The sequence below is a fragment of the Clupea harengus genome, chromosome 22 (assembly GCF_900700415.2).
Source record: "Clupea harengus chromosome 22, Ch_v2.0.2, whole genome shotgun sequence".
In the NCBI taxonomy this organism is placed as follows: domain Eukaryota; kingdom Metazoa; phylum Chordata; class Actinopteri; order Clupeiformes; family Clupeidae; genus Clupea; species Clupea harengus.
Window position 1 is genome coordinate 22934288 of NC_045173.1, and position 25851 is coordinate 22960138.

Sequence of the window (25851 nt, forward strand, 5' to 3'; positions counted from 1 at the left end):
ATTGCCGAGTTTAGTGAGCTGGGCATCACACACACACACACACACACACACACACACACACACACACACACACACACACACACACACACACACACACACACACAAAGGTGCAATATATGTGGCTACAACACATATGGCCCAAAAGCAGATTGGTATCATATTTTCTTTTATTCTTAAACAATCTCTAATATCATTCTGCTGTTTTTTTTTTTATTTTCAATGCAAATTCTTTATACATCTCATAATTTCATGATGCATATATGATAGTGTTTCATTAAGGTGAAAATATTTTCGAAACAAATAAAAATAAAGATAATCCATTTTACACAGCGAACAGAAAGAACTCTTTTTTTTTTCTCACTGTACTTTGTGTCCCACTGAAACACCTTGGCTCTCTGTCCTCCATCCTCTTCTCCTGCACACACACACACACAGACACAGACACAGACACACACACACACACACACACACACACACACACACACACACACACACACACACACCTGACCATCCTCACACTCTCTCTCTCTCATCACTTCCTCTTCTTGCCATGTTCTTTTTCCTCACTTGAGCTCTTCCAACACCGCACGTGTGATTCGCACGTTCATCCATACATTTAGTTGTTGCTCTTTCTCCCAGGGGCTGCTGTTCTCCCTGCTGCCCCCGGTGGAAGACATGTGAATTACACCTGAGTTCTCTCAGGATGTGAGTCAGTCTAGCGCAGGAATGCTCCTCCTCGGCAGGGTCCAAATACGCCTGAAGTCGCAGCTTTGTGATACAGTTCCCCACACAGATGTGAAAACAACATCAATAACTAATTCTCCTTATCTATGGCCCCAGGATACTTTTCAATGCCACTGACTGAGAAGGGTGGACTTGGGAAGGATGAGCAATGAGGTGTTTAGTGGGGCAATCCCATTCCAGTTCCATCTTTAAGCCACACCTAATCATTACAGTTCAGGTTTTATTTTTCTCAAAATGTCAGTGGTATTTCACTACAAAGACAGCATCTTATTGTAACTAGCTACTGCCATAAATGACATCAATTTTGACCAACTGGGGTATTATTCAGCCTAACAAGAAGTACAACAACCCCCATGTTTAGCAGCCTGGAGAGGCAACAGAGGTAATGTACAATTGTAACCGTGGCAACAGCAGAACCTGTCAATAGTTGCATTGATTTGGAAGACAAGAGACACACAGGCCTGCAAACTTCATAGGATGCTATATTTCTGCTCTGGGTCTGGGGAGGTTTAGTAAGAATGACATCATCTGGTAACTGTGGCTCTAGTCACTTCTAGTTGCCCCCCGCACACAGCTCCCTATTTATGCTGAGTATGATAAAAAGCATTTTAGATAGCGTGAGACCTTTCACCAGTTACATTTGTTGTTGTTTGATATTCAGCTGGATCAGCAATACAGACCTGTCAATACAGGAGCATTCAGACCGATTGATGGAGTTCTGCCAGTCTGCAGCCCTAATCTAACACCCCTATCTGTAACGCCCTCCCGCTCCTGATGGCTTCAGATCAGGTTGGAACTAATATCTGCTGGACGGGGGATCTCCTGGAGGAGGATTCAACATCCCTGGTTCTGACGCCAGAACGGTGAGTCTACAAGCTCCCCACACCTGCCCTGACCAGAACTGGGGCCCTTCAGCGCCCCCCATAGGCCAGGGCTGGTCAGTCATTGTGCTTGCTTGAGATGGTAAGGGCAGGTGTGCAGCTGACTCTATGTGACTCTATGTACTGGCAAAGGCTTCCTGAGTTGGATAATGGTCAGTGGGTCTACATGAGAATGTTAAACTGATGCACGTGGGACTGAGAAGTATGGTCCTTCTGCTGGGGTATTGCTGTTTAGAAAAAAGTGTTGTTTTTTCACTAAACATTGTTTGGGATTATTGTTCGGTAGACTCATCTCATCAACACGGAAGCCTCTAGCGATGTCAATGTGTTGAGAGTGGAAATACAAAACATATTTACTGGAATATTTACAGGTTTCTCAGAAAAGGTTATTTTCATAGCTAACTGTCCATTCTGAGGTGTACTGTCCCAGGTTCACATCCAGCTGCTGACCCATGGGGTAGACTGTGTCAGGAGAGTTTCTTTTCGTTTCTCTCGGTTTGTGTGCTGCTCACTCGCTTTCTCTCAGACCCAGACATACACACACGCAAACACACACACACACACACACACACACACACACACACACACACACACACAGTGATGACTCGGCAGGTCTTTTAAAAGACAGTCTTTCGGGGGCAAACCTTGGTAAAACTGTGGCAACCCTGACAAAGAAACATCAAGCGCTCCGTCGTCTCTCTTCCTCCCTCAAGCCACACACTCACCCACCCCTTCTCTAATATCCATCGAAACCCAACCCAAACCCAAACCTCTGTTTTACATTCACTTTATACCCACACACCAGTTTCTGGTAATGTAATAGTGCATTCACTGTCAAGCAATTAAACAGAAGTCAAAACAAACCCGTCTACACTTTCTCTAGTTCTGAAATAAAAAAAAACACATGGTATTAAGGGGAACTAGGACCTGACGAGGAGTAGCAGTAATAACAATATAACACGTCAGAGCGTGGGGAAGTGCAGGAGCATTCGGAAGGATGAACACATGGCAATGTCTTAAAGCTTCTTTTCCGCGGCATAAATCCAAAAATGATTAGTAATACTATCGTCGTGAGGAAAAAACGGCTCGCTTCCACTCTCAGACCTATGCTTTATTTGTCTCGTGTCTCATTTTTTTTTTTTTTTTTTTTGCATAAAACGCGTGTTCAAGTCTGGGATTGAAAACATGTGTCACTTTTTTAACTCCCCCATTTCTTTTCCTTCCTCTTCGCATTCGTCTAAAAGATTTCACAGGCAAGAAGTCAGTTTTGTTGTGTTTGTTGTTCGTCTTGGTTTCGCTTAGCGGTGAGGCAGCAGGGCATCAGGGCGTCAGGGCGATGGGGAGGGAGGTCTGTGCAGCGCAGGGGGACCCCTCTTGCTGCGGCCCTGCTATGTGGAGTCCTGGTTCACCGCTTTCCCGCCGTTCATAGTGGGAGTCCCTGAGCTTTTCCTGGAGCTTTTCCGGTTCTCTTCAATCTCATGCATAGACGGCTCCCTGTACATGCAAACTGCAGCAGCAGGACAGACAACAGACAGACAGACAGACAACAACACAGACAAGACCCTGTCAGTGCAGTACTGTAGGACGTATTACTGTCTGTCTTTACAGGGGCCTGGGTGGTCCAATTGAAATACTATTATTAGAGTAATTAGTTTGTGTATCCTGACCCCCAACAAGAAGGAAAGTTCAAATGAAACTTAACAACAAATGGGACTTAAATATCCCTTGTCATACATCCATGTTTAAAGTGAATAAGGCTGGAAAGGTGCAACATTATGCTTTTTTGCAATTTAATAGTATGCTACTGGAACCAAGGCCATGATCTCCATATGCTGCATGTTCTCATTTAGTCTAGAATATGTGATAGCTTTATAAATGCATTATAACATCGGTGAAAAGGGTGTTGTAAGGCAGTTATAAGTCAGTGACCTAGGTGTGACTATGCAGCAACAGTGTGGTGACTATGACTCAGCAGTATGAAGGAGTACTTCAGACTACAAGACCTCCTCTGTGTGACACATCTATATTTGCCAGAGAACACATCGGGGGACCACAAGGCTGTTGCTCAGGGACTGTCTCCTGACAGAATTGGGTCCAAAACTGCTACACATATGACCGAGGTAACCAATCTTTTTTTTAACAGGCATTTGGATATTTTAGCCAGTATTTTAGTGTTGGACTGGGATGTGTGCCCTACCTTCAATTGGTCTGGGCAAGAAGTGGGAGGAGGGTTTGGTCTTCTTGACCCGATTGCCCTTCATGACCTGGCCCTCCTTGGTGAGGCCCAGGAACCAGGCCCGGCCCGACTCCTGCTGCCGGTACACGGTGGAGGAGTAGATGACGTAGTAGTTCTCGAACACAGACTCTTTGAATTTACACTCCGGAGTAAACATTTCCTGCAGAGGACAGGACGGGAGGAGGGGAGGAGGGGAGGAGGGGTGGAGGTAGGAGCAGCAAGTGGAAAACATGCAGAGTAAATGAGTTTTTTCTCCCCCAGCGAAGAGAAGAGAGGAGAGCAGAGTGAGAACGAGAGAGGGCAAACACGGCCGTGAGGAATCCCACGGGAGGTGCAGGTGGTGGTGGTGGGGTAGCTGTTAGAAGCAGTGTGTGTTGAAGGACTCACAGCATGTGGAAGTGTGTACCCAATCAATGTGTGTGTCCGTGCATCTCCTTGTCTGTGTGTGTGTGTGTATGTGTGTGTGTGTGTGTGTGTGTGTGTGTGTGTGTGTGTGTGTGTGTGTGTGTGTGTGTGTGTGTGTGTGTGTGTGTGTAGGTCTCGCTATACGTGTGGACAGAAGCTGCAGGGATGAAGCAGTGTGCTATCTGGGTTGGGTGACACACTGTCAGGAGACAGACGCTGCTCTGGCGGCGAGGTTGTGGAGGTGAGCGTTCCTCCTGTCCCACGGCGGCCAGCACCGGGGACTCCAGCCAGCGCTGACAGCCGACCTCAGCCCTCCCCCCCTTCGGCCCAACCCCAGCCCTCCACCCCCTTCAGCCCCAACCCCAACCCCAGCCCCGGCTGCCCTGCCCTGCCCTGCCCTGCCCTGCCCTGCCCTGCCCTGCCCTGCCCTGCCCTGCCCTGTCCTGCCCTGCCCTGCCCACACCTACACACCGACCACAAGGACACCACTGCAATTATCCTGCACCTCTTCACTGTAAATAAGGGGGATGGAGGTTGGGTATGGCAAACAGCCGGCTGATGGTGAGACCATGTCATAACCTAGGGTTATGTCACTGCCCATTACCATCATGAAGAATGAGTAGTTTGTAAAGCTCTGCATTTTGTTGCTACTCGCTTTGTGTAAAGACCACATTTTCCAATCTGTGCTAAACAACCTTACATTGTAAAATATAAAACATAAAACAGCTTGGTATTTTGGAGAAATATCTGTGAACTTTTTCTTCTCTGTAGTCACTGCACAGGCTTCAAAAACAGAACACTTTTAAATAGTGATTGCTTTGAAATGGCTGCAGCAATGCTGAATGTTTCATAATGCACCTGGCTGAGGCGGCCGGTGTGTGAACGGTGAATGAATTCTAAAGGCTTTAATTAGAATTCCAGTGTGAGCTGAGGAAGAAGCAAATGACTTGTTAGTGAAATAGGGCGTGGGAGACATCTACCTCATGCACCTCTGAGACCTCAGCGAGAGAGAAACACAATAAACACAATGGCCTGCCAAGGGTCCTTACGGGAGGAACAGCAGACAAATGAAGACAAATCAACAGACAACAGACCAGATATAAAACACCCACAACCACACAAACATATCCGCACACATACACATGACGGTAAACACACAGAGAAACACCCAATTCACACTGCTAAACCCCTGCAAGGTACTCACACAGGCACGCATGCAAACTGCAGACAGCCGACTGACCCAAGCCCGTGCTAGTGGGATACTGCAGACATCACACAGACGTGAAGGACAAAACAAACTGCAAACACATCATGAGGAGCTCTGCTGTTATAAGCTGTGTATGGATTCGGTTCGAAGCAAATTGCTAACGCTAAATGAATAGATTATTCTCTCTGACGAGTCATTATTATTCAGCGGGGGGAGCTGGCCGAGGCCGAACAGCTCCTGTCTAGACAGCTGCCTCAGTCACATTGAGAGACTGGGTAGGACACGCTACCAGTTCTCTGAATGAGAGAGAGCACTCCAGACCTTAAAGAGACAAGGGAAATGGGCTCACACACACACACACACACACACACACACTCACTGTCGAACAGAGTGGATGAATAGAAACGCATGTACACTCTACACATGCGCACACTCTCTCTCTTACTCACTCACTCTCTATCTATCTAAATGATGAGCTCGATTCACAAATACACACCCAGAGATAGTTATACATTCACAAATACAGACACAAAAAACCACACACACACACATGCACAGAGACAGGGAGAGAGAGAGAGAGAGAGAGAGAGATAAAAGACACTCTCAGACACATCACATATTTCAATAATGCATAAATGTACGTACCCACAGAGGGAAATACACACTATTTGTTGGCACTCTTAACAAAGCTTGGCACCTCCTCTTACACAACTGCATTACCCTCATCCACAATCATTATAGGACTGTGTGTACAGCTTTGACTGCTCTCTAAAAGGATTACCACACCGTACAAACAATGAGCATGAACAATCAACGATGTACATGACCTTTTCATGTCATCATCATTACCAAGCACAACGTAACAGCACTGCTGCTGGCATCAAGAGGACATAAACCTGCCTGTGAATAGAGACCGACTGGAGCTTCTCCTATTGTGCCGGTGAGACAGTGGGAGTCCAGCATGCGTGGTGTGTTGGTGGATGAGGTGGACGTGTGTGTGTGTGTGTGTGTGTGTGTGTGTGTGTGTGTGTGTGTGTGTGTGTGTGTGTGTGTGTGTGGTGTTTCCCCCGTCCCTCAAGCTCCAGCTGCAGCTTCTGCTTCTGCTGCTGCTGCTGCTTTTTACTGCGGCACGGCAGTGGGGCAGAGCTTAGCACATAAATTACAGGCAGTAAAGCCACGGCACAATAGAGCGAAACAATAAGAGCACCGTGGCCCCCGTGGCCATAGACGCAGAAACAGGCACCTAATGACTGCTCTTTGTGTACGGCTGATGTGCGTATTTGTAGGAGGTGGGATAAATGCTGTTATAAAAAAAGAATTAGTGTTTGTGCATGTGTGTGTGTGTGTGTGTTTGTGTGTGTGTGTGCGAGTGCGTGTGTGTTTTGGTGATATGGATGACAGTGGCTTTTAAATGGTGTGTAATCTGTGTTGATAGTTGGTGGATGAGGTGGACGTGTGTGTGTGTGTGTGTGTGTGTGTGTGTGTGTGTGGGTGTGTGGGTGTGTGTGTGTGTGTGTGAGTGTGTGTGTGTGTGTGTATGATTTGAGTGTACGGGAGTGTGTATGTGTGTGCTGTGTTTGAAGCATCTGTGTGTGTGGTCCAGTGTGTTAGTTAAAGATAGATGCATTTAAAACTACTGAGAGATGTGGTTACCACTTTGCTGTAAAGTAGGTCAGAGTGAAGACTGTCATAAATAATGGAGCAACACTCCTCACTCAGCACCCGCTCTCAACTCCCTGCGCAAGACAGCGCTTTACTCTGCACACTAGCTGCACCACAACGGACATAACCTCACACCACACCAGCTGCACCACGCCGGACGCAACCTCACACCACACCAGCTGCACCACGCCGGACGCAACCTCACACCACACCAGCTGCACCACGCCGGACGCAACCTCACAGCACACCAGCTGCACCACGCCGGACGCAACCTCACACCACACCAGCTGCACCACGCCGGACGCAACCTCACAGCACACCAGCTGCACCACGCCGGACGCAACCTCACAGCACACAAGGAAAAACATGCCCATTGCTATCGCACCGTCCGTCTGGCTTCCACACAACCAGCTCCTAAACGGCGAGGCACCTCCACTCCGAGTGGAAGTTGGCAAGTTTGAATGGGAAAAAGATTATGAATGCAATGAAGCACAGGGGCATTTGTATAAGTATGACTGGGCCATCGGGTTAAAATGATAGAGGCTGCTCTGCCTTTGACTCTAAAATTCAACACACACACACAAAAAAACTTGTAGCAGTGCAAGAGTTTGTCAATGTCAAAGTAAACTTTCCAAGCATTCTTCTCGGATTGCTAACACTAATGAAGCCAAATGCTGAGCGCAAAGGTCAGCATTTTTAGCACCATTTAACAGGAATTGGAATGGCTTTATAGAGCTCTATTCTGTAGAATATACTCTGCTTGGAAATAACAGAGCGTACTGGGCTGAGCAAAGTCTACAGGTGTATCCCTTTTTAAATTTCACTTTGGATTCCCAAAGAATTTCAAGTACAATCTTTGAGGGCTTTTCTACGAATTACAGCCACCCCTCTAGACGGCAACCCTTTTCTCAAAGTGTGTTCACACAGGAGCACGTGTCACGTGTACAGGGAAGAACTCATCCATATGCTGGCATGCCTGTGCTCCCCACGGCCTTCACGTTCCTGCTGATTCATGTAGAGAATATCAGAGCGCCAGAGATCTGAGCTTTCCAGCTCCATGCTGCGCTGCATCATTAGCGCAGGGAGAGCGCACCCTCCTCACTCTCCTCATCCCCCTCCTACTCAACAGCCCCTATAAGCGGGGAAACACTCCCTCTCCTCTCCCACAACTCCCTGGTGCCTTTTTTTTCACAGGGAGATAAAGAGCGAAGTCTTAGTGGAAGAGCCTCACCTCAATTAATTAGAGATACGCAGGCCTTAAGCTCGAGCTCCCACCTCATATACGTGCTGCCTTGAGGATCAGTCTGTGTGGAGAGGGAGTGCAGGTGAGAGACGGATGAAATGGTGGGAGCTGCAGTGCGTGAAAATGGATGCTGAATGCACCCCGCGAGTGGCTAGCCACTGACTGCAGGGAGCTAGGCATGGTAATGAGGTAATGGGCAGGAGCCTATAAGACCTTGTTACCAACACAGTTCCAGTCTAAGTGGAGTTCTGGACGTTCCTACACAAAAAAACGCTTCATCAGAAGATGGAATGGTCCCATTTGTGGCTGGGCCAAAACAAAGCAGGCGGTGGCAGATCCACACATCAGAAGAGCAGGAAGCTGAATCAGCCTGCTTCTTTCACTGTGCCTCCCCGCTATCTTCAGCCAAATCCAAATCACAACTCTCACAGCTCTGAACTGATAAGCCAAGCAATCTCCCGTCGGTGCAGAAGAAAGCCAGATCCAAAGACCAACTCTAGGGTACATCCCATCCGCTGGCCAAAAAACAAACAAACAGTGGAACGAAGTAGCAAGTCACGACACAACACATTTCTCTCTCTAATCTAAGATCCGGTTCCAAGAAACGGCGTGTTTGTTGTCACTGATGAAAGCCTGATTAAGGCCAAACAGTACAGCAGACAGTAATTGTGAGAAGAAGACAGCTGTCAAGTAAAATCCCATCCCGCCGTACTCATTTCTAGAAGCTGGAATGTAATCACAGACATCTGGATGGAGGACAACGGAGACTGCAGTGTCAAGACCTAAAGGGCAGCATGGCTGGAGTCATACTGCGCCAAAGTCACTCTTTTTAAAATTACTAATGGGGCAGAATTGACTTTGGTGAGGATAGGAGAGGCTTCGGAGGCAGTGCAAGGATGGTTCTGAAATTAATTTGATACAGAGAGAGAGAGAAAGAGAGAGAGAGAGAGAGAGAGAGAGAGAAAGAGAGAGAAAGAGAGAGAAAGAGAGAGAGAGAGAGAGAGAGAGAGAGAGAGCAACGCTGAGAAAGCCCCTACTCTCTCTTCAGGCAAAGCAGAACTTAATTTGTTAAATATTCAGTGTGTGAGTGTCTCTTTAAAGTACCCCCCCCCCCCCACACACCCACCCCCTTTATGCTCTCCTTTCTCTGCTGCTGCTGCTGCTGCAGTCTCCACATCCAAATGATTCAGCCATTATTATTGTTTAGTAAATATTAAATACACTTACAGCTGTGTTTGTGGGCCTTCCTGATCTTGAGTCCATTTGGGAATATTAATCTGCCCCTGACACGAGCCTTAAGAGAGCTCCTCCAGATGGCCAAGGAGACATTTTCCTCCATTTAATTAAAAAGCCCTCACTCAGCTTTTTACAAATAGGGCTGTCTGATTGCTGCTTTTTTTTAAAGGACAATAATCTGTTGAGCGTGATGAGACATGCAGAGTGAATTTAACAAGGAGGATGGCAACTGCTCTGTTACATTTTACTGTATACACTGTAATGTGTTGTAGCCCCCTGAACCTGTGGCATCATGGTGTACATTCTTTATTGTTTGATGCATACATATTTTATGCTTTTATATTTTGTGTGCATAACGTGGACGAACCATATGGTATCTCGTTACATTGCATGCACTTCAATGTTTATATCCGTTTATATAACGTTTGGGAAGACTCTAACTGTAATTAACGGGAACATTGATTACATTTTTAAACTGTCATGCTCCTTGACATGAACGGATGCTTTCTTTTGCAAGCACTAATCTAGTATAGTCAACACGCACCACTAAAACACCCTTGCAACTCCCTGCAGTGGCTTAGGGAAATGAAATTACTCTCAGTCGCCTCAAAGATCCTTCTCCTTAACAGGATTAACTGATGTGACCAGCCGTTATCTAAGTTCCTGGGATGCCTGCATCCTGCCACACATTTCCGTGGATCTGCCTCATGCAGTAAATTGAAACATTGCTTGTAGCTTGGCGGCTTTCATCAGCCAAAGTGGTCGGGCTCGAACAAAAAGAGTTCCAAATATCAATGTGTTACTCACTACAAAAGAGCGAGAGAGGCAGAGAAAGAGAAAGAGAGAGAGAGAGAGAGAGAGAGAGAGAGAAAGAGAGAGAGAGAATGAAGCTAAAGCATAACCACATTTGTGACGTACAAAGTAGCGCTACACTAGATAGTATATATACTGGGACAACCACTGACAATACGCCAGTCTAAATGCATCTAGGCAAGAACATGACACTGTTTAACACCTCTTCAGAGGAGAGAACCCTTCATGAAATGAGTTTAACCGGAAGCTGGAACACTTAATAAAAATGAAGCCATTAATTACAAAAACAAAGTTGCATGAAACATGAACAGAGCGACACAACAACACAAGAAAAACAGCACAAACAAGACCATGCCTAGACCACAGTGTTTAATACAGACATGCATACGTACATGCAGAATAGAAAATATACACTGACACAGAGAGAGAGGTGGAAAGGAGGGGGGAGAGAGAGAGAGAAAGAGAAAGAGAGCAAGACGAAGAAAAATTGTGTGTGATAAACATATATTTTAAAACAGACAGAGAAGCCTAACGAACTCACTGAGCTATAGAGGAAGCCTTCTCCATTCATGCCGATGTAGGTGCCGGACTTAACTCCCTGGATGGCCACCACTCTCAAGCCCACTGGAATGAGATTAAACAAGGCTGGGGAAGAGAGGCACAGAGATAGGGACAGAGAGAGAGAGAGAGAGAGAGAGAGAGAGAGAGACAGACAGACAGAGAGACAGAGAGAGAGAGAGAGAGACAGACAGAGAGACAGAGAGAGAGAAAGCGAGACACGACTGGGTTACACGTAGCAGCACACACATCTGGATCCTTGTTGTAATAGACAGCAACCAACCTTGGTATCATACACATGTTCCCTACCCAAGCACTACAGCTACACTCACTACATCTAAAGGTCTCACTGCACAGATCAAATAGAAGCCTGTGCTGGCAGTGCTGTTATAGTAACAGGGTACCGACGTGAAGGTGTGAACGTGACGAGCATGGTAGAGTGGCAGAGCTGATATCTCTGAGATAGGCCGGGCTGCTGGGGTGGCGCAGATGGCAGAGATCGAATGTGAAGATGAGCCAAGCTGCACAATGCAGTGGAGAGGTGCTAACATCGCCCGTGCCCATCAGCCTGATGCCATTCCATTCAATAGGAATTGACGTCCGCTTTGATGGGCAGTAAATTGGCTTTGGGGGGGGTGCGAGATGCTGGAGATATCCACTGATGTCTCCTTGGTGAAGTGCTACCCTATGCTCTCGCATGAAGCCCGCCAAGGAAAGATCATTTCATTAACGTATGCCAGGGAAGAGCCTATACGTGTTGCTAAGGTGAAGGACAACATTTGGCTGCCTCTTAGGTAATGGTAATGAAGTTCAAATTCATATCAATACATAGCAAATCTCATGGTACGAGTTGCTGTATGGGCACTATATGAATAATATCGTGTCCAATTTTGTTGCTGCCAGAATTTGTTGTCTGTCCATCAAAGTAATGACCTTGGTGAATCTAATTCACTGTGGAATTACAGCTCCCGTGCTGCTTGGACAGTCCCCCCCCCTCCCAACCTACCCCAACATGTTTAATTAATCAAACCTCTGACAGGCACTTCAGAGTGTTTGAGTCTATGCACATCTGGAAGGTAATATTCACATTAACCAGCCGGAGCCCAGTCTCCTCCTGGGCAAAGCCTATTGGCGGCTAGTATAGGTTTGGCAGATTAAGTGCTGTGCGCGTGAGATGAGTGTCTGAAATTGGATATTTGGGAGGGAAAAATCAAAGAGACAGCTCAAAGCCACAGAGCAGGCAGCCCCTGTGCTGTCTGTGATCCTAAAAAAGAAGAGGTTCAGCCGCAGACAGGATTCTGGCATCACTGCTGAGCTGCAGTTCCTCAGAAAAGCATTAACGCAAAACGGGATTTACACTATTTCATGTTTTTAACAGTGTTCACTTTGACATTTATTTGGATTTCTAGAAAGACTTTTAGAGAGATTTTCAAGTTTGTGACAAAGAGCAAGTAGTTGAAAAGGTGTATGTGTCGCTTCTCTAAACATCCACGTTTTGGCTGTTCTCCTTGAAATATGAGTCATAGCTGATTTCTTGTGCAGGTTTCCAGGCCTCATCAGAGCCACGGTGGCAGCTTTTCACTGAACTGCTGACGGACAAACCGAAGACAGCCTCTGAGAGGGAAGCACTGCTCTCAACAGAGGCCATCATCAGGTTCAAGAGGTCATCGGGAGAGGAAATCTATAGCCCTGATAATCCATCTCATGGATCAATGAACCTGAATGGTGCCTGAATCCATCCCCTCTCTTCCGTCTCTCTTTCTCTTTAATTTGCCTCTCTCTCTCTTTCCTTCCCCCACTCTCACACACACATTTTCTCTGACTCTGAACAGTGGTCTGTGGCTGGGAGAATTATTCATCAGGAACAAATGGAGGGAGAGGTATTTTTAGTTTTTATTTACTGAATTATTCACAGCGGTTTACTGCACAGCTCCATCCATAGAGTCATGCTGACAGGTGATCGTGGGGGGGTTTGAGTCGATGGAGCTGCCTCAGGCCGTACTCCTCCCTGTAGCTACCAAGGGATCCTCCCACAGACTACAGCCTTCCCCAAAAAAAGAGGTTTTTAAATGATAAAGGGTTCCAGAATGGTTCCAGAATGGTTCCAGAATGGTTCCAGAATCTCAGATGCTGATAGCTCAAAAGGTAAAAGACATCTGAGTTCTAAGTAGTGGGCTTTTTGGGGGGTTCCTGCCAAAGACTCTTCCTTTCTGAAAGGCCGTTACACCATCTCGCTGTCCAGATGACCCAGGTAGTTAGAGGTTCATAAAGTAGAGGAGCCGCCATGAGCTTGAACTGAGCCATCTGCTTTATTAGTGGCCGGATGAGCTCGCCTCCCTGTTTTAATGACTGTGCTCACCCATATGCTTGACATGAAACAACGGGAAGAACCTCTCCTCGTTTTCTGCCTTTGGCTATGCTGATATTAAAGACCAAGCTATGAGGCTGCGCGTATAACACCAAGACATGAAAGCAATTTGTGCACTGATGATGCATCACGCCGACCGAGGCTAGCGGCAAAATATTTGATTCCACCTCAGTGTGTGTCTGCATTAGGGCTGCAATCACATGGCTACAACCGTCAACAGTTTCAAATAATGAGATAGGAGACTGTGGCTCAATTTCCTGCTGAATTGGATTCTCTCACTTTTGCTCTCCCTTATTTCTCTCCCTCCCTCGCTCCCTCTCTCCCTCTCTCCCTCCCTCCCTCCCTCCCTCTGTCTCTCCTGCCCGGCCTCCTTCTCTGAGCATGTTCCCATTGTTGAAGCGGTTCTCAGGCTGATGAGAGGAGCTGGGTCGTCCCAGTGCAGACGCCCTGAGGGGAACACTTTTTTTCTTCCAGCATAAAATGGTTTCTGATGAAAAGATTGCTCCACCATTAACAAGCTATTCATTGTGAAGCAGCAGCACTGTTAGTTATTTCTTTCTCTCTATCTGTCTATCATTGTGAATCAGCAGTACTGTTAGTTCTTTCTCTCTCTCTATCTATCTATCTATCTGACTCTCTCTGCTGTGAAGCAGCAGTTCTGTTAGTTCTTTCTTTCTTTCTCTCTATCTATCTCTCTCTCTGCTGTGATTATGGGCCATCTTCCGATGAGAACACTGTTTCTCTTTCTCTCTCTGTCTCTGTCCGTCTACTGGAATGCTTCTAGCTGGAGGACAGTCCTGCTTAACCAGAACGTAGGGTCACTCAGTCTTGAGCTTAGGGTTATGTGATATATGACAATACTCCTCAAACCCATTTGTATTAGCAAAAATCATATCTAGTCCTCATATCCAAGATATGGCAGCAGACAATGGTGACACAGGCCTAGGTAAATATCATAGTATTGCAACATACTCACACCGTACCAACTCTTTCAGAATGTTTTTTGTTTCATAATAAGCTTCATGCACAGCTTTATGTCTTTTTGTTTTTGGTAATGAGCTGTATGTGTGTGGAATGGTAGGATGTGTTGCAGGGAACTCACTGTAGTCACTGTTCTCGTCCTTACTGCCATCGATGGCGCCATCGGGCTTCATCTGCAGGTAGAAACCCTGCTGGCTGAACAGTCGTGTCACAATGCCTTTCAGCTGTGGCTCTGGAACACAAGACACACCCCCAACAACCCCCCCAAGTCCATTAGGTTCCGCCCAACACAAGACATCACCTCCCTCAGACTTAGTCCTAAGGATAAATAGTGTGCGTCTAAGAATGGAAAGATAACTAGTGGATTTAGATGCTACCTATGCCTCCTAACACTAAATGCACTCAGTCTTTCACTAACATTTGCACTAAGATTGTCTCTGGTCTATCTGCTGAGCATGACTTGAGACCTATAGAAATCTATTTTTATGGCTTGTTGCTTAAAACTGATGTACATTAGATGTATATGGTTTGTATGATTATTTGTCTGGTTTATCTGCTTTCATTATCATTTATTGATTTATCTGATTGGTGGTTGATTGATATAACTATTGATGACGCTACACTAGAGGTGCAGTTGTGTTCACCCTGAACGGAGGGGCTGTATGTCTGTATCTGAACATCCCACCGGTTGAATGCTGAACCTGGTGCCTACACATCAAAGGTGCCTGAGATATAGAGGGTTCAACTCAGAGCAGACATTAATCACTGGCCACGGTCATCCCCAGAGTACCCTGATGTGTCTGACAGGGCGGAGGGGCCATCAATCATCCAAACAAGCCCGTGCCTATCCATCAGAGGGAAGCTTTACTAAATCACGTGTGAGCACCGCACCTCTATAAATTACCTGAGTTACATGGGCTTGGCAGTAAAGAGAAGCACTTAGCTTAGCCTGAGCAGAGGGGTTTTGTTTGATGAGTGAGCGTGATATGTGTGTTTGAGAGAGAGAGAGTGTGTGTGTGTGTGTAAGACAGAGAGAAAGAGAAAGAGAAAGAGAGAGAGAGAGAGAGAGAGAGAATCTTGTGAATGTTGTGTTTGGAGGGCATTTTGGTTAGTCATGAATATGAATTCATATGTGCGCTCAGCATGGTTTTTAGTCCATAGCCATACCCTGGACTACATCTGGACTGGATTCCGTGTGTGTGCACAAAAACAGCATGAGTGTATTCTCCCCTCACAAATAACACACAACAAGACTCAGTGTTCCCCATTGCAGAGACAGTTAACAGTCACAGTTGGACATGTTGACAGATGGCAGCATGATCATGAAATGGTGAATGATCACCTCTACTACTGTAGTCACAACTGACAGGATACACACGACACAGCAGCACACAGCAAACACGAGCCCCACTGCACGCTCATGGCGTTACTCCACACGCTACACACACAGACCACAGGACAGACCAGAGGGGAGGAAGTGAACCCAAAACCTACCAAAAGAAAAGAGACACACAAGAATGGGGAAGGGGGCATAACATAAGTTATAACACAAGGAGAGGTGAGAGGAGAGAGGAGAGAGGTGCAAGACCTTTGGGGCAAGGGGGGGGGGGGGGAGGATGGGCAGGAGGGGGGACATTGAAGGGGTAATTAGACACATAAGATAAGGAACTGAAAGACAGAGTTAAAAGAACCACACCAAAGTAAAGAATGAAATAAATCGAGAAGCACACTACAGAGAGGAGGCAGACATTAAATGACTGCCCTTGGAAAGGAGCTGGTTCCCCCCTCGCAAAGGGATCGACATGGAGGCGGAATGAGGTGGTGACTGGGAAACACAGCACATGGGATGGAGGCTGAGCTACTGACCTAGCCTGACGCCCTTACGTGACACCTGTGGAGGATTCGAGGGTGCATCTTACAGGGAGAAGGAAAAACAACATTTTTTACAGACAGATTCTACAGCAAACGGGCGTTTTAAAGTAAAAATCATTGACAATACTGGGAGGAAAGGGTCGAGAAAGAAAGGGGAGAGGAAAGGAGAGGAGAGGAGAGCAAAGAAAAGGGAAAAGAAAGGAACGGAGAGAAAAGGAAAGGAGAGGAGAGGAGATGAAAGGAAAAGAGGAGAGGAGGGCACGCTGCGCCTTCTCTGAGCAAAAAAAGAACACCTCTCACGGCTTGCCCTACATCATGTGCATTTTGAGAAGGCAGAGCAAAGCTGTATTCACACGCATCGTTCCGTTTCTTCAGGGTACCGAAAAAGGACGATAGCGTGGATTAGTGGGCTGTGGAACGGTATCCGTCAATAGAACCGATCACAATCCCTCCCTACACACTGCAGTAAACCTCTCCTCGTGATAAACATTTACCATTAAACATCTCCTCTCAGATGCCTTGGTGCACTGCGGTGCCTCGCATCCATAAGCATTCAAAAGAACATTTATTAACTATTTCAAATGGCATAATTTTGAACTTTGAGGAAAAGTTAAGATAATTTGCATTATAGTTTTCAAGAGGGGGTGTTGCACAGTCCCTGTTCAAGATGCCAGGAACGGCGCTATGGTATATTCATAAGTACAGCAACAACACATACATGTAATTATTAAATTATAGAACATATAAACGATATTACATTCATATTGACATGGCAAACTGTGAATCTCGATAGACAACATGTGAGCCATGGAACAGGTGAATTTTTGTATAGCTATTTTACACCGCGAAGAATATTCCCTCCAGCGGTTCAGATGGAGCTTCTGACTGCAGTAGTGTCTCAGCTTAATCCGGGGGCGGGGGCGGGGGGGCTTTTGTGAAGAAAAAAAAAAAACTATATTACTGACCTGGTCGCCGCCGAACAGGTCTTTTCTTGCCGCTGCAGAAGCGTACTTTACTGAAGACCCGGTCGTAAAGAGAGCGGGGGTCTTTGGTGGGGCTGGGGCGGCGTTTGGTAGTAGAGACTCGGTCGCTGTTTGACTCCCTTGCCTGACGCTTCTGGCGGATCAGGGAGCTGGCGATCGCGGCCATCTCCCGCACGGGCTAACCGAGTCGATGGGCAGAGGTCGAGTGGCGCAGACGCTTAGCGCAAGAAGGGGCAAACACAAAATCGTCCGCTGTGCTTAAAACATTAGCCAAATGTCATCCTGATCCTGTCAGAAAATCCTGTCAGTCATAATGGTTCGAATGTCATTCTGTTTCAAATTAAATCCGTTTACGACTTAATAAAAAGATAAATTTAACATTTTGGGGTTTGCCATCGACCATTTGTTAAACGATGTAGAGATCGAAAAAAATGTGGAATTACTTGTAAACGATTCAAGTTGAAATATCAGAGCATGCGTGCCCTGCCGCGTGATCCTAATGAGTCCCAGGTATTCCAGGTGATTCTGGATAGTCTGGCAAGCAGGACTACCCCGTGATTACATCCACATGACGAACGTCATAAATGTAGAAAATACATCTCTGGATCGATCGCGATACATGGACTCCTGGAAACTGTAGGTTTCAACAGTTCGCTGCTTCGCATCTGCAAGGCTCCACAACTTTCTAATTCATTTAGTCCACGGCACGACATAAGAACGAGAGGCGCTCAGCCCACCCTGCTGCCCTGCGCTCTTCGGCTCTAAAGGCATCTGTGCCCCGGCTCTACACTCTCAAACAGAAATAATGCCATTCGGAAGTGCCGTGACATGATGCATTTAACAGGAACCGTATTAGAAACGTTTACGGCTGTTGAATTTTTTTAAGAAAGCACACATCTTCTTTACAGTTAATGTTCTCTTGCACACGCGTTTCCGCGGCGTTGGATATGTTGCTTCTCGTCATCGGACAAGCCGTGAATGAGGTGTACGGCGCTATCTCGCTCTACGCAATCATACGTGATTGAGGTTCGGATGAGGACTTCGAGAGAGAGAGAGTGGCTGAGAGAGAGAGAGAGAGAGAGAGAGGAAGATAGTGAAAAAAGAGAATATGACCCTGCATGCTACGTGCATGTTTGTGTGTGTGTGTGTGTGTGTGTGTGCGCACGCTTACTCTCTCTCTCTTTGTGTGTGTGTGTGTGTGTGATCGGCCTCCAGGCAGAATACACTTTGGAAGGCGACCGGCCGTTACCCCTTCGCTTGTCAATTCAATTCCGCCTCATCATCGGAGGTAGTTAGGACAGACTACCTGCGGTTGAATGCCGTTTTATTCTTCATTGCATATTTCAGTTTTGTTAAGGGCAAGTCACTTGGTCTATTCAATTACAATCAGGATCTACCGGCTTCCCTTAAACTTCAACGAATCTGGTTTATCAGGCAGGGGCACCTGTGTAGTAACAATAAAACAGACGGCACATTTGTCCAAAAGCAAATGTCTTTACAACAGTTTTACTCCTGAAGCAGACTGTATCATCTCCATTGTAACAAATTGGCCAACTGTTCACATCAAAAGCTCCCCATTACGAAGTAACACAGGTGCGACAGAAACACAGAACAACTCTGCAGACAACGCGTGGGAGGTGCACGTGGCTGCGACATGAAAACCCTCTTGCCTGCGTGCTCAGAAGCTACATTAAACATTCACTCCGCTGTGGGAGCCCGGGCCCCTCACGCTCCTCCAGATTTAATGTGCGGCTAAGGATCCGCTTCCAGACTTCATATCTCTCCTGTCTCCCGCATCAGTCCTTCACATATGATGTAATCAAGCTCATTCCACTTGACGTTCCTTAGCGGCTTTTCTTTTTACCAAAGACATACCGGACTATCGAGGCAATAAGGCTCAAGTTATGTAGTGCAAACTTCTCGTAAAATATGTAATCATGAGCCACAGCCACAATAAACATACAGATGAGCATCACACAGTCGTCTGCCAGTACTCATTCACCAACCCGAACCTTAAAGCAGCAATAAGGAGTTCTGTTCCAAAACTAGGAAAAGGCATGCAAAAACCTTGCAAACACCACCAACAGTCGACACTGATAGAAGCTTGCCAACACACTAACTGGTGTCTTTTGGCAGTATAGCTGGCAATGTCATCATGTTAAAGCTTTTCTTCCATTTTTACAGGGTGTTCCAGCCTGGAACACAGAACTACATGGGGCATATCCTGGATCGCTAGTGGGAAAGACACATGCGTTTATTTGTCCTTCACATGACCATATGCGATCAAAATTAACTTGAGGATGGTACCAAAACTAGTTGCCTATGAAACCATGCCTCAAAAAGCGTCAAATTGTTGCATAGTGTTACTTTAATACAGTTAAAGAATGGCCTATTTCCATTTCTATCAACAGCGACAAGGCAAAGTCACCACCAATATGTCCACTTAGATTTCAGTTGATGCTGTGACTTGCTTGTGTCAGGACACCACAGTTTGTTTTCACATATATATATATTTGCCTTGAGCTGTAAGAATGAGAATTTGGAAAATGAAATGGCTTCATTCTGCCGTATCCTCATATTCAGGGAAACGTATGGTCCCCTTGTGTCCCCTTGTGGACCATAAGAAAAGAGCCTTTACTGAGGTTTCCTGAAATCTGCTGCCATCTAGTGTATGGTCGTAGGTATTTACCAACCAGGGGAAAGACTCATGAACAACTGGAGTGATATTGCCCTGTAAAACAGAGTTTCTAGTTTTAAAGAATAAGACATTCACAACAAAAATAATAATAACAATACATTTGGATATACTGGCGATGAAAATTGTATAAGATAGACTTAATTACGTTGTTTATGTCAAACACCTAAACATAAACGACCCACACAAAGGAAACAAAGCATTCAAGAAAGACAGAGATGATGAATGAAGTATGAATTAATTAATATTTACAGATTTTTTCCAAACTGAATTTTCATGGACTTACTTTAGGCCCAGTTGAAGCTCTTCTTCTGGGCAGGTAGCTCCAGATACAACTAAATTTTTTTCTAGTTACTTTGACCTCAAATAAACTCAGGTCCCATCTTAGCCTGGCAGACTGAAAACCCTTTTAGAAAGTTCATCTGACATTGTCTGATGAGCCGCTAATACTTTAGGGCACTACCGACGTAACACATGCAAAGGCACCCCCTGAACTAAATTAAGGTACTATTTATAAAGCAATGGACAAAGAGGGCAGATTTGTATTGGCGGAGGAATAGTGTTAGGTCACAGAAACTGATGTAGAGTCAACATACATGCTTCTATTTGTCCATGTATTAATGTGACAGTGCACATGTGTGTGAATTACTTTGTGTGTTGAAAGACACAAGGGAAGGGACCTGTGTGTCTAGGTTACTAGGTGTCTGCCTTCATTCAGTTCATGTCCATGTATATTTGTGTGAGTATGGTTGCATTTCATTGAGTGCTTGTTTAAGTTACACAAAACGTAACTGTCTTGAACTCTTGGAGACAGGGCAGGACCCACGCCATAGGCAACATAGGCGGTTGCCTAGGGCGCAAAATGCCAGAGGTGCACCACAGAATAGTTTTTATTTAAAGTTCCTCTCCAGGCATTGATTAAACCCCTAAAAACGCATCTCTGTTCCTCAAAATGACATATTTAGACGTTTTTCATGAAAATAAATCCCTTCTTGGCCATAACATGGTTTGGATGTAACTCTACACCTTTGCCTCATTTAGCATTTGAGGAGCTATGAATATGCAAATGAGCTACACTTGGCTTTTCTTGGCTTTTCTTTTTTTATGATAATGATATAATGATAAAGCCCCACCCCTTTAACGTAGTCTTATGATAATGATATAATGATGAAGCCCCACCCCTTTAATGTCGTGTTATGATAATGATATAATGATAAAGCCCCACCCTTTTAACGTATGTTAAACGACTGTTATTGGTACACCGCAGCTTCAAGGAGGAAATACTCAGCCATGATGTTGACTGCTTATTTCACTAACATGATGTAACATATGGACATGTTAACAAGGTTAAAAACTTGATTTTCACTGGAGGGGCCTGAATTAATTATTTTTTTTCCGGAAGTGAGCCCTCTCATGACGACTATAGGCTAGTGTTGCTCTTCTACTCAGCTGCTGAGCCTATTGCTTTGCAAAGCCTCTCTGCTGTGTGTGCACACTACCTCTTTTGAAGAAATTTGGAAGAGTTTGCTAATATTAGTCTAGCAAATGACAGGATGTCTAACCAATCAAATCCATGATGTGCTGTGTGGGGGATGGTCTGGAAGAGCGTACGCCACGGCTTACACCTCCAGAAACAAGTAGGCTATTAACACACGTGTGTGAGACCATTGTGTGTGAGATAACTTGATGTGGCTACAAAGTTTCTGACACACCAACAATGAAAGGTACGTAATATTACCCTGTCGGCAGTTCACAGATTTTGTAAACAAAGTTTGCACACAGGCAGAGCTATAATTGATGTTGTTTGTGATAGATGGATAGGCGCATCGACTGACTGTAGATATGACTTCATCCAACATACTGCAATAAACAAGCGTTAAAACACACACACACGTTGTGAGTCCATGCTCATGTTGTGCAGCAAGCATCAGTTTAGTAAAGTCAAGATCAGTGCCATGAATCAAATGGTGGTGGCATCTGTTTTGTTTTTGTTTTGTTTTTTGCAATATTAACCAAACCAAAACATCCTTGACTGGAGTTAGAGGTAATATGTCTGTTCCACTCTATTTTGCTACCTCTGCAAATTTGTGAATAGGTCGTTTATTGGGTGAGCATTGACCATTGTAATATGTCTCACCACAATTTCTTTTTTGGGTGGGGGGCAAAGTAAAATCTCGCCTATAGGGCCTCAACACTGTCAAGTCTGGCCCTGCTTGGAAAGTAGGATTTGGACAAAGAATGCACTGTCTCCCTTTAACAATTTAGAGCACATATTTTATATGAGCTGCGTTTCAGTAATCGTAAGTTTTCGAGTTACTTTCCCAAGTTTCAGTGGTACTTACATTTTTTACATTTACATTTAGTCATTTAGCAGACACTTTTGTCCAAAGCGACGTACAAGGGAGAGAACAGTCAAGCTACGAGCATTAAAACCCTGGTGTAACAATAAATACTACTTTCCCAAGGCTGAATGTGATTTCAAAGAAATGTAAGGATGTCAGAAGATAACTGGCTGGTGTTAAAAATGCAAATGAAATGCAGTGTTTAGAATATGGAGTCATTACATTTTAAGTTATTCACTTAATTTTAAAATCTTCGTTAATCTATGAGAATGAGTTGAGCTGCTATCTTTTCTCATTGCGCAATTAAGTTGCTGTCCGAGGTGCTGAATCACGTGAAGAAGTCGCTTGTCCTGGAGGACAACACAAACCTTGGGGCTTCATCCCCTGCTGTCATAGTATACCACTTCTCTTGCTTGACAGTTTATACAAATGACTCTACGGTTGGAACACTGGGGGACTGATGATTGTCTTTTGAAGTTTCCTCTATGTTGCTTTTGATGCAATTGCTATATTCTCGATTTCTGATCTACAGAAAAAGAAATGTCCTTGACACAAGGTAGATGTCTTGGCACACTATTACGGTTCCTTTCTTTGGCCCGCGGCGCTCAATCCAACCTCTAGCGCGTTCCTAGACGCAACACTTTTTGATGTGATAAGACACCCCAGAAGCGGTGCGAACCCTGACAAACAAGGACAAAAAAAAATGAGAAGGAGTACGACTCCCGCGCGCTGCCGTCAATGCGTAACGATTCGGCGGAGAGTGCATCGGACAGAACAAGTGCACAGTGCCGCAGACTCGGAAGATGTGCTCGCAAGAGTCAGCGGCCAATGAGATCGTCTTTCATCGCTCAAGAGAAAGCATGCAAGGATAATGTCTCACCGGTGATTGTGGTCGGCTCCGATCGTTGTCCACAGAGACACTGCAGCATATGCGCTCCTTTCTTCAGGAATAGCCTCAAAATCCTCATTGATTTGAGTTTTGTGTGAGCTCAATCCACGGACACAGTATCATAACAGAGGGTACAGTAGTGAAACCACCTCGAGTTGTTTGCCGCGCTATTCTGAGCACTATTACGGCTCCTTATATGAAAAACCACGAAAGGGCAAAGACCACAGGACGATGTGTGCCTGAACGAGGCATCTTATTAGGTGCATGCTCATTTCTCAAACGACGGTCACTCGCCCTCATGCAGACCTAAGCGTAAGAATCAATCTGCGCAAGGACATAGGGTTTTCCTAATTCTGCTGCCCATGTCTTCTTTACCAGCAGATGCACAATGAGAGCCCCGGTACGAGCGTGCACGCGAAAGTTAAACTGCAGAGGTAAGTCACAGGACGACCACGGATGAGGTAATGCGGGCGATTCATCACAGCGACTCTGCGCGACCAGCGCGAAGCGTAAAGCACAGATGTTGGAATTAAAAAGCCAATTGTTTCGTGTCCATAGGGAACCGGAGGAAAACGTATAGCCTACGTCAGATGCAGCCTACATTTAAAGACAAAGACGTTTAGCCGTTGGTCCGGATGACGGACGCAGAGTCTTGAGAGTCACATGAAGTCGATGTGCTGTGTTCATAAGCTCTAAAGGGGGAAGAATTGAAACAGGACGCAAGAGTTGTATATCTTGACTGAAAAAAGGTTACCAAAACAAAAATCATGTACGTGTGCACGACCTCAATAGCTCATTCAATGTCAGTCAAAAAAGTATATTTCATCTTATCCTGTTGTAAAAATACCACCACCCAGCCTCAAACAAAACCAGTATGAATCAATATAAAGTTAATGTGGTCTTTAAACCAAGGGAGAGAAACATAAACGACTTATGAACTTAATTACTCTGGAGTTATCACACTGTGTTGGTTTAAAATACATTAAGTTTTGTGTAGTGTATTTTGTACACTGAATTTTGGGATCGTCATCTATACTATCGACATCTATATAACACTATAAACTTTGTGGACGTAAACGCAAATTACACGACACAAATATGTCACCTCTTCATCCTTCATTTGTAGGCTCTTGGTATTTTATACATTTAGCTAATGAGATTTAACTTTTGTTTCTTGCATAAAAAGTTTTGAAAATGTCAATGAATTTGTCTTTTCTCTCTAGTACAAACTGGGCACCCAATGAGAGAGTCTGAGATTGCATTCTTCCCCATTACATAAAATAATTCCCTAAATCTAGAAAAAGCCTCCGGGCTTGTCAAAAAATAAATTCTGAATGGAACTGTAAAAATGCAGCACTACAACTGGGCACATTAGACTCAAATGCCAACAATTGTATCCAGTCAAAAGTCATATTGTCAGTGGTTAACCCTTCTCAGTCTCAGACAGTGGCTTGGCAGGAGAAACAACAATAGTCTAAAAAAATAGAGACACAAACCTGTGATTAAGAGAATTTTTTGAAATAAACCACCAGCCAATAACACACACAGCAATTTGATTTGTTCACTGCTCCACACCACCAGAGGGCATAGTGACTCCAATGTTATGGTACTGCTTTCAGTCAGTGTGACACTGTGCATATTACACTGATGGCACACTGCACATCAGGAGCAATTAGGGGGTTCAGTGTCTTGCTCAAGGACGCTTCGACAGGGAATCGAACTAGCAACCTTCTGATTACTAACCGACTTCTCTACCTCCTGTACCACTGTCGCCCCTAGATAGGGTATAGCTCCTGGCCCTAGCAGGGTCCATTGGAACACTGCCACTCTCATGTAGGAACTTTCAATAATAAGCAGGTGGGGTACAACATCTTTTACCAAGTACATTTCAGCATCCGGCAGTTCCAATTCACCGAACCACAGATTCATTCACAGCCAGTCACTTTGCAACCCAAATACCCTGAAATAAAACCTTTTTCCCCAGCGTCCACTCCCAAAGTCTTAAAGCCCAAGATGACTGAGTAGCAATGGATGAGTAAGGTGAGAAAGAGAGGTCACAGGACACAACACTGGAAAAACTCAACAAACCGTAAATACACGGCCCCGTTAAGTCTAGCAACATGTTCTTGTCAACAAGCTGGAGGCAACTTCCTTTATCATCACAGATGAATGAGCACACAAACTATTTACTGACAAATGCAAATGCTGTTGAATGCAACCGATGGTCACTACCAAGACATTTCTCTTTGTTTAGCATTGGAGTTTCATATGGTCCATCAAGAGATATGATGAGGATGTCTATGCCATCTGGGCCGATGCTAAAGACACCATAACTGGAGATAGAAGCGTACATCGTCAGACTGATGCTCCTCTGATGTGGCAGTGGAGCAGTGGCCCCTCACTGATAATCTCTCTCCCTCATATCTTTGCTTGTCATACCAATGCCGACATCATCTACATGCGGAGATGACTGTTAAAGCAAATCTGTGAGAAAAATAGTACTAATGGTTCTTGAATGTATTTTACAGCCAGACAAGACATTGTAGACAATAAACGATTCTTACCTGTAAGTTGGACAGGGGCCACAGCTATGATACCCATTGAAAGGTTGCGTGATGACAAAGTGGAAGGGCTCTATTTCACTCCCATTTAAAAACTTCAGTTCAGTTATTGCACTTCTTTAAAAAAAAAAATGCCAGGTCATGATTGGGTCGTTCTCCTAGGTCACCTGACCTC

At 45.2% G+C, this 25851-nt stretch overlaps 1 protein-coding gene across 5 annotated transcripts in view; it reads right to left on the reverse strand.

Annotated features, from left to right (window-relative positions):
- Positions 1-467: 467 nt before the first annotated feature.
- Positions 468-25851, reverse strand: part of fgf12a (fibroblast growth factor 12a) — a 31900-nt gene continuing 6516 nt past the window's right edge. For 2 of the 5 annotated variants that reach the window (XM_031559654.2, XM_031559653.2), the window contains 4 exons: positions 14456-14566; positions 10969-11072; positions 3823-4021; positions 469-3132 (listed from right to left, as the gene is read on the reverse strand). In XM_031559654.2, coding sequence (XP_031415514.1) covers positions 3014-3132; positions 3823-4021; positions 10969-11072; positions 14456-14566 — 533 coding nt within the window. In that variant the 3' untranslated portion in view covers positions 469-3013. Of the gene's footprint in view, positions 3133-3822; positions 4022-10968; positions 11073-14455; positions 14567-16200; positions 16249-17171; positions 18264-23106; positions 24064-25851 lie in introns of those variants that run through there. The other 3 variants (XM_031559650.2, XM_031559652.2, XM_031559651.2) reach the window with 3 other exon arrangements.